Source organism: Montipora foliosa, chromosome 9, assembly GCF_036669935.1.
Source record: "Montipora foliosa isolate CH-2021 chromosome 9, ASM3666993v2, whole genome shotgun sequence".
In the NCBI taxonomy this organism is placed as follows: Eukaryota; Metazoa; Cnidaria; class Anthozoa; order Scleractinia; family Acroporidae; genus Montipora; species Montipora foliosa.
In genome coordinates, this window is record NC_090877.1 from 32,912,381 (window position 1) to 32,922,380 (window position 10,000).

Below are 10,000 nucleotides of genomic sequence, written 5' to 3' on the forward strand. Positions count from 1 at the left end.
TACACAACCGAAAGTTCATCCTGGATTTGCCAAGGGGTTTAAGAGCGTCTGGTACTCTGGTTCGGTCTGGCCAGCCTTCACTGCAGTATTGCTTCAGTTTTTGACAGACTTCGTCCTCTTCTTGTTTCTTTTATTCGCTCGAGCTGTGTGTTTGAGGCTGGGAGGGAGGCAAATACATATTGAACGTATAAATCGATCTCCTCTTCAGCACTGGACTACCCATCCTGCTGCTCTACAGGTGCTCTTGATAGCGCATCAGCAGTAATCAGGCTCTTTCCGGGAACGTGGGACACTGTGAAGTCGAATCTTAACAATCGCATACGGTGGAGTTGTTGGATCCGTGGTGACATTTTCTTCCAAGTTCTTTGAACCAAGGATTGGAACCAGAGGCTTGTGATCCGTTTCTACCTGGAACCGCTTTCCGATAAGGTAATCTGCCAATCTCTGGCAAGCCCAGGTAGTGACGAGGGCCTCTTTTTCAATATGGGTGTATAGTGTGTGACAATTGCTAGGGCCAAGATTCCATTACTCAAGAGTAAGAATGTCCCATTTAGCGTTAGAAAAGTGTCAATTTTGAAACGAAGTTTTGCGGAAAAATGTACAATAGACCAAATCGAATAACTCAATAATGTACCCAATTCAAATCTCCGGGGTTAGGATTCTTTGTGTATTGTATTGGACTTTTAACACAGCATTCACATTTAAATGTATGGAAATTCCTGGAACAAAACATTTTATTCCCAAAGGGTTTGAATTGGGCGCAACATTGAGTTAGCCGGTTTGGTCTGTTGTTTATTTTCCCGCAAAACGTTGTTCAAAAACACTTTTCTGACGCTGATGAGGACTAGGACAATTTGGGTAAATCTAACTCTCGGGTGATGGATTCTTGCTAGGGCCTAGAACCAAACAAATGGAAAGTTCCTTACTTTAAAGTTTTACATGTTGATTTTGTGATATTTTGTCACAGAGGGACCGGACCGAAGCAAAATAATGCAATGAAACGGGCGATTTCTTAGAACTTCTAAGACCCGGTTCAGACGCCGTACTTTATATGAGCCGACTCGAATTCGAATTTAGACCGACCCAAATCGGTCAGTGTAAAATGCAGACTGCAGACCCGGTGCTATTAAGGCGCTATTAAGTTCGGCGTCTGAATCAGTTCAGCCGGGATTAATTAATTTGCGTCTGGTCAGTATAAAATGCAGACTGCAGACCAGGGGTAAAATGCAGACTGAGGTTATAATGTAACTGTTGAAAAGCCCAAACCCTTTAGAAATGCTAAAAGTTAAGCTTAATATTGTTTTAGGCCTAATTAGGCCTAAGGTTAGCATTTCTAAGGGGTTTGGGCTTTTTCAACAGTTACATTATAACCCCAGTCTGCATTTTACCCCTGGTCTGCAGTCTGCATTTTACACTGACGGGACCCAAATTAATTAATCCCGGCTGAACTGATTCAGATGCCGAACTTAATAGCGCCTATATTAATTTACGGAAGCATACTATGATTGAAGGAACCTGCAAAGTTGAAATAATGTCTGCATTTGATTGGGCTCATGTGAAGTACGGCGTCTGGATCAAAGCCACTTCATGTTTCACCGCCGTAATTCCCGGCTAAGCCAGGCGGGAAAATTGCGAATTAGACCGGTTGCTCTGAATTGATTCACACGCCGTATTTCACTTGAACTTAATTCAATGAATTCGATTCAGATCATGTAAAGTACGGCGTCTGAACCGGGCCTAAGAAGCTAAAAAGTGGGGAAGTAAAAGTTGTCTGATCTCTTATGCATTTTAAATAAAATGACTGCAAATCCCGGAGAGAAGGGACTTTGCATATGCATATATGCTTATAGAATTTTTTGAATTAAACTCCTAAGGGAGACCAATCTGGGCGTGGCCCAGGCTTTTTTTGGCCCCTAAATGAGACCATATTTAAAAAACATTTAATAGTCATTTTTAAATTTCTTCTCGTGCAACCCTGAACACGACCTTGACGGCTACATATGGGCTACATATGATAGCGTTTTGCCATGAACACCCTAAGTGAGACCAAAATCCGAAATTTACACCCCTAAGCTAGCGAGACGACGAGCATTCCAGGGGCCCGTTTCTCGAAAGTCCCGAAAGGCCATTTGTGAAATTGCCAACCGCTTGTTTTGGAAAGCCGATCTTTTAACATGTTTTCAAGGAAACAAAAAGAAAAATAACTGTGAAGTTTGAGGTATTAAATTCTCTCTGTTCTTGAGATACAAAGGGAATTGTGACACCCGAAAACGGCCGGTAAAGTTTCGGGACTTTTGAGAAACGGGCCCCACGCCCTTTAATATGCGAGTCCCTTCTCCGGGCTGCAAACATTTTGCTTAGGCAAACGTCCCTATTTCTTTTCGCGATTTCGAAAACTTCCAGAAGGTCAAAAGGTACTGTAGGTAATAAAATTGTTCAACGATGAAATGATATATGAAATGGATCATATATGAACTGCGGATATGAAATCAAGCAAAGCTATGATCCTCGCAGTTATGAACGCAATTTCTGCAATTGCGTAAAGAAGCCTGAAAAATTCAGGACTTCACATCTGCAGTTCATATATGATCCATTTCATATATCATTTCATCGTTGATTCATTCCTCACAGGAACTTTGGAACCCACAAATGACCCGCTCCCAACGTCAGTGGCTTCAGAGCTTAGTTGGTTAGAGCGTCGCACCGGTATCGCGAGGTCACGGGTTCAAACCCCGTTGAAGTCCTCAATTATTCAGGCTTCTTAACGCAATTGCAGAAATTGCGTTCATAACTGCGAGGATCATAGCTTTACTTAATAAAATTGTGCTTGATCTTTTAATTAAATTTTCTTTCTACAATCTTAAATTTTCAATGCAAATCAGTTAGGAGACGACAATCGATATCAATATGTAGACTGCCGAATGCACAGTAAGAAGGAAACGCCTTTCTTCAAACGGGCAGTGTAATGAACTATCATGTGGAAACACCATAGTTTAGATATCTTGCAAATAAAGATATGAAACATATAATTTCGTCGAGAAATGAACATCCTGACTGGCCATTGCTTTATTCATAGAGATTCTCGAGGAGAAGAATTACGTCGATCATTTTATTGTCCGTCAATGTAATCGTCGCCAATGGCAACGTGAGCGCAGATTGCCTACCATAATGACTACAGTCAAAAAGTGTTTTATTGAGTTTTCAAACACCCGGCTTGAAAAAATTTCTACCACTTTTTGTTATTTTGTTTTGTCCCAAAAACTTCAAGCTTGCTAACAATCCTATATGAATTCATTAGCCTATAAAGGAACACATGTATTCTCGGCTAGCAAATGTATGTTTTGTCGTTCCGGCAACTGTACAGTTTAAATGGTTGAAACAAAGTTATGTCCACAGCCAAATGGACTTGTCAATCTCTTTCCTCGTGTTGTTGGACTGAGGTGTTTTTGAACACGTCTTCTTGTCAGTTAAAAGATTAGTTTTAGCTCTAAGCAAATGAAAGTTGGAAATTTGATTTCCGTTCTGATGCAAATGGTCCCAGTTATACGATCGATCTCCAAAACGGCAATTTAACAGTTATAAAGTGCATATTTCAGCTCTACTACACTACCTTGTGTACGAAATCGGGTTATCATTTTGGAATTAGCTCATGAAACGATTTAGTTTGGACTAAACTTCTAAAGATAAATTCCTTAGAGTGGGGGTTAATATCTAACATGCTAAAGTAATCTTTTGAGTATTGAAACTGGACAGACACTACTGCTTGATTGGGCAATCACAACCTTCGCCTGCGAACGCAGACGTATTTCCGGCGTTCGTTTCTCTCGGGGGAGAGAAACTACCGCCGGAAATACGTCTGCGTTCGCAGGGTAAGTAAAAAGCCGCATGTAAAAACCTAGTGTTTTAAGAACCTGCTGACAGAAATTTCCCATTTTTATACCCCAAAATATAAGAACCTGTTTAGCCAAGCAAAATTTATAGGTTCTTAAATGTGAGTTATGGGATATTTTTAACTAAGAAGTATAACTTTTGTGACTTTGAGAAATAGAGAATACTTCATGGAAAGTATGCCGCACATACAGTTTCAATAAGGAAACTGTAGTTCTTGGAACACTAAGAGGTGCATTTATTTTGTTTGTTTGTTTGTTTCATTTCATATACTGTAGCACTATGATCAATTATGATGATTCCGTCATAAAATGAATGTGACCAGAAAATTAAGGCAAAAGGACTATTTTTGCATTTTTTACTAATTCCATTTAGTATTTTATTTTGTATGCAAATATTTCTGAAAAGATACTTTGTTTATAGTGTATATAATTTTTTAGTTAGTCTTGCACAAAGCTCATGACAAGACAGTTATAAATAAATGCTGTATCATAAAGGACCAAACCTATTTTTTCTGCTTGTACAGGAATACTGAAAACTTAGGAACCCAATGAAGAACCTACTTTAGCCTAAATTGCCAATAACTACCCCCAAATATAAGAATTTGTTTTGCCAAAATGTAGGTTCTTACACGCGGGTTTTTACTGTATCTGGATGTATACTTTCCAGTCACAAACTTAAGTAACTTACATATAACTTAAGCTTACCGATTGTTGCTGTTGCAGTTGTAAAAGTTCTAACTGCATTTGAAGACTGAGCTTTCATTTCCTGCCGAACATAAACAAATAACAAAATGTCTGTCATACTTGTAAACTTACTCTCAAAATATTTATGAAACTGATAACAAGAAATTAATGGCTCAAAACAACCTGACCCGCTGTCTTGATTCGCTTCGTCGACTGCGCGTTTTCTTAGTTTTTTCAGCACAATAGCAGCCTCTACACAGAAGATTTTCGTTTGTTTTTACGAATGGCGAAACAACGTGTTTTTTTGCCGCAAACACGACAGCCAATCTTATAGTGGTACATCGCTTGCACGCTTTCAACTTGTTCGCAGGACTTCAACGGGGTTTGAACCCGTGACCTCGCGATTCCGGTGCGACGCTCTAATCAACTGAGCTTTGAAGCCACTGACGTTCATATGATTCATTTCATATATCATTTCATCATTGATTCATTCCTCATGGGACCATTAGAACCCACAAATGACCAGCTCCCAACGTCAGTGGCTTCATAGCTCAGTTGGTTAGAGCGTCGCACCGGACACTGGAAAACTTGAAAATTTACAGGCACATGTAAATCCAGTTTCCAAAGTGTAAATTTGGATTTACATGTTTTGTAAATTACAATTTACACGTTAAGTTCCGTAAACTAAGATTTACAAGGTATTTACATGTTGGAGTGAATTAGGTAAATAAGCTGTAAATAGTAATTGACATGGTCATGTTCTTGAAGTATAAATGGAGGAACATGTAAATAACATTTAGATTGTTTCAAATGAATTTACAGTATGTTAATCATGTAAATGGGTTTAAAATATCCTGTAAATAACATGTAAATTGTTACAATCCTGTAAATCGAATTTCCATGAAACTTTCATGCCTCAGTTGATCATGTAAATTAACTGTAAATAGTGACTGAAAATCATTCTTTCGGAAGTTCAAGGTGGAGAGCATGTAAATGACATGGAAGTGGAGTTTTCAAAAACCATGTTAATAAAATTTTCACGAGACTTTCTTCACTGATGTTCGAACAAGTAAATCATGTAAATTTGCCCGAGGTTTTTTCTCTCTTAGAGCGACAGAATAGCGAGTTGCGAGTCGCGAGTCGCTGCTCTTAATCTAAGAGAGAAAAAAAAAACCTGTGGTATCCGTGGCATCCAGGGTAATATCTCACGATTTAGGTAACGACTGAAATTGATTTTATCCATCATGTTGTATTTCATCGACTATTTCATCAATCACACGTGTTGTGAATCGACGCAGAGAAAGTAATAGAATGGACTATGCGCCTTGTAATGACAATTGCAAGTTGAATTTCAATTATCATTTCAGAATGCAAAGACGAAAAGAATTGGTACAAACCACGACCAAAGAATCACCTCGACTGAATTGACAAACGGAGTTCTGAATGTCATGGCTTTTTCGTTTACTTTTGTTTCAGGAGGTGATAATGAACACGAGACAGTGTAAAATGAAAACCAGCCTTTAGGCTCAGTGTCTAAATTAATTTTTCTGTCACAGATAGATTAGAGTATTCACACGTTGCAAGCTCAAAAAACCAAACGCTGTCAGAGGCAGTGTGGGCTCGCTTAACTCTGTAACCGCGCCTCTATAATCTGCTTTTTAATGGCCGTCGATCTCCGTCAGGATAACTCTCGCTAACATCGAGGAAATATGGCTCAATTGAAAACCAGTTCGATTACTCCGATGCCTTGTGCTTCTTTTGAGGTAAGGTAATTTGTTTTTTGTCGCATTATGTTGTGCTTTAAATGTTGTAACCGGCTCTTCTTTTACAGTAGACACTGAACTCTCCATAATTGTCTCTAATTGGAGCTGAAATTAGTCGGCATCTCAAGACAAAAAAAAAATGCACAAAGGCTAGTTGATCAAGATCGATTGTATCAAAACATGAAGCTTTATTTTATTCAGTAAGCCTGATTGCCATGTAAAGTGACCCTGGGTTTGCAATGCAGCAGTGAAAGTTAAGCTTCTATAAAATTGTAGAAGCCATAGTGGATTAAATGTCATGGATTAAATTTACAAAGTGGCTGTTCAGACGGGACTCGTACACCAACCTATATTTGCTATTCATATGGGAGTCTTGTAATTGTAATTATCGTTCAAGAAACTGCTTCTAAAATAATTGCTATATGTTGCTTGGTGTTATGCTAAGAATTTGAAGGTATTGACATCCAACAAGCTCAATGTTAGTCATGTGGAATTGAATTTTTAAGGCAGCCAGCAATTTGGCATCCATTATTTTGTAGAAGGTTTACTCAAGCCAATAATTGACTAAAAAGGCAACATTTGATAGAACCATTAAATAATTTCCTCTCAAACATGGGCATTCACAGGATGCCTTTATGCCCATCTGCCTGTTAAAGCTTACATGTACTTGTCCTACATGTACAGTACACTCTTTGTTATGGGTAACCACTTTAAAATGAATAGTCAGTAATAAGCATTTAATGGCTGGTCTCTTGGGAAACATTTAATTTTGTTTCCTGAGAATCTCAATGTTTCCCCGAGGTGCAGCCGAGGAAAACATTGAAATTTGAGGGAAACAAAATGAACTGTGTCCTGAGGGACCAGTCATTAAGTGATTTGTTACATAGCACAAAAAGAAAAACATGCAACGGCAACAGAAATGGCGGTCGTTGGTCAACATTTGCAGGTTACAGTGCACTGTTACCCTCTGACATCATAGATTTTGCACTATTGTCCAGAGACTAAGACTCAGAGACCTTTGGCAGGAAACAGTTTTATTGTTAGATGTCATGTGACCTTGAAGTAACCTATGAGAGCGCACACTCTTGGGGGAAAAGTTCAGCTATATAACAATTGTTGTTTTTTTTTTTTCCAAGCAGTTGTCATGCCTTGCCCATGTAATAATTTTGTGTGTCAGGGGCAAGAGGATGATAATCAGATTGTGGATTGTTTAAAATGTTCTTGTTTTTTAATCCTTTGGGTGTACATTGTTTATTGACCGAGAAAAGTAAATCCAAAATAATGCCTTGTTATATTTCTATTTCCTTTTTTGCTTTGTTTTGGAAAGTGGAAAGGATCAGGAGGGCTAAAGGCCTGTCCTGGGACAACGGAACAACTGCAATACAATTTTGCTAGATGCAGACATAAAAATCCTCTATGGGGTTTATCAGGTGGAAGGTGCTGGCCAGGTTACTCTGTACAAAACAAAGGGCAGGAAGCACATAAGCAACATTATGTGTTCTTCAAGGAAGCCAAGTGCTTACCAACAGCAGGTGAAATAACATTTCCCAGTTCAACCTCTCAGACTTGATATGAGTGTTATATATAACCAGAAACCCATAAGGGTTGAAGCGTGTAACGGCCCCTTGAGTTCTGGGAAACAAGCTTCTGAATATTCAATTTGCTAAGTACCATATTTGGAACAACAAGAGCGAGGGGTTTCCAAATATGGTACTTAGCACTGAAACATTCAACCAATCAGTTCGCACTGAATATTCGGAAGCTGTGAACGCGCGTTACACGTTTCAGCCCTTATGGGTTTCTGATATAACCTCTTGAGAGTTTACATGTAGATAATGACAACTCTAATCTCAGTCTTATGATGAGCTCATGCACAGGCAACACATGTTTAGAGAAACTCAGTGTGGCGAAGTGGACGGTTGTAAATTTATCCTCTTGTGAATCAAGCACACATGTACATGTACACCCGTATGAATGTGCTGTACAAGCACTAGTGTAATACAATGTAGGACATGACATCTTTCTTGTGCTTGTGCATGATACATGCATTTTTTTTAAATGTTGAACATTTAATTGGCACTTTCAGTATGGAGTAATGAGGTCTTTAATGTTATTTTCATTTTATTATTGCTATTCCTATATATGTTTACACCAACATTCAAGGTACAGATGTAGCAGGGGTCTAGTATGTATTCCTTCAGTTTAGTGATGAAACTCTTTCTCTTTTTGTTCTGGGAATTTTTTTTGTTGGTGCTCTAAGGACAGCTCAAGGAAAAGAGCATGCAAAGGAAAAGCAGAGGTCAGATAATAAAAATAATATCAGATTTTACCACACCTTGATTACATGTAAATTGTGTATGATTCCCAGTGCACTGGTGGCTCAGTTGGTTGAGCATTGGGCTCGAACCCCGGCCAGATCAACACTCTGGATCTTCAAATAACTGAGGAGAATATGTGATTGTGAAGGGGAACCTCGTGACCCGAACTTATTCAAGGTCAAACACCGTAAAATGCAATGATTTAGTCGCTTCACTCAGTGGCCAGCGATGTGTTTAAGATTACAGTCCTTTTAACCTTGTGTCCTCGTGGGTAGAATATACCTGAGGATTACAGTTACATGTAACTCACACTTTTAATTTTAACGTGTCCCAATAAGTAGGAGTCTTTGATTACAGTTTGGACTTCAGCTTACATTGCCGTCATAAACCTTGTGAGTAACTTGTGTGAACAACACACTTCCCTGGCTTAAAACGGCTTGTTCAAGCTCAAATCCAAAAGAAGTTGTTTCAAAAACAGCTTGGGCACCATGATTAAGTCTATCTTGACTCACTTACTTTTGACTTTAGGTTTTAGATAAGAATTCATCATCTCCGCAATGCCACTCAAAAACTGTTTTTAGGCTGTTTGTTGGGATGGGGGAAGGCTATCCGGTACTGGCATGTTCAGAGGCTCCATTCCATCTGGCTTAAAGCTGCATCTCCCCTTCCTGAAAATAATGCCCCATCTTTTCCAAACAGAAAATTTTCTGATTGTCAAAGAAATACTGCCATGTACACTGTAATTAACAACTTACTAACCTCACTTGCCTGGGGCTGTACTGGAAAATATTGGCCTTTGGTTGTTTTGTTTGGATCAATCACTTGACCTCGGGCCAATATTCCCTAGTATGGCACTCCTGTTTTTTTAGTACTTAAGAGGTTAATAATGTATAAAGAGTAAGGACTTAACTGGCAAATCTAATGTTGTTTTCAAACTCCTTTACCATGAGGCAATTTATTTATATTTTTAGGAACCAAATGGCAATGTACCAACTAAAGTTCAGAAAGTAGATTTGCAAACTGACTGAGGTAACTGTTATTTTGCCTGTAAAGTACTGCTGTAATATAATTTACCACTATAGATCTCTTTTGGGACTCATTTTTATAAGGTTACAGGTTCATATTTTTTCCTGCTTGAATTTTTGTTATACACCAGTTCAATTTTGATTTTCCTTTGTTTGAGACTTAGAAAGGGCATTGTTATAGCGTGAAGGTTACAGGTTCAAATTTTGTCCTGGTTGATTTTTTTTTTTTTGAACACAATTTCAATTTTGATTTTCCTTTGTTTCAGATTATGATAAGGAATATTAATTAAACGAAGAAAAAAATCAAAACTGGATTGCTT

General features: G+C 38.5%; 2 protein-coding genes across 5 annotated transcripts in view; one reads left to right on the forward strand and one right to left on the reverse strand.

Annotated features, from left to right (window-relative positions):
• The window catches only part of LOC137971172 (tetratricopeptide repeat protein 28-like), a 244,727-nt gene that overhangs the window by 84,126 nt on the left and 150,601 nt on the right, over positions 1-10,000 (reverse strand). The gene's annotated exons all lie outside the window — the stretch shown is intronic.
• LOC137971042 (uncharacterized) overlaps positions 6,222-10,000 on the forward strand; it is a 6,287-nt gene continuing 2,508 nt past the window's right edge. The window contains exons 1-4 of one of the 3 annotated variants that reach the window (XM_068817763.1): positions 6,222-6,337; positions 7,665-7,869; positions 8,598-8,636; positions 9,627-9,684. In XM_068817763.1, coding sequence (XP_068673864.1) covers positions 6,284-6,337; positions 7,665-7,869; positions 8,598-8,636; positions 9,627-9,652 — 324 coding nt within the window. In that variant the 5' untranslated portion in view covers positions 6,222-6,283 and the 3' untranslated portion in view covers positions 9,653-9,684. The remainder of the gene's footprint in view (positions 6,338-7,664; positions 7,870-8,597; positions 8,637-9,626; positions 9,685-10,000) is intronic. The other 2 variants (XM_068817762.1, XR_011116908.1) reach the window with 2 other exon arrangements.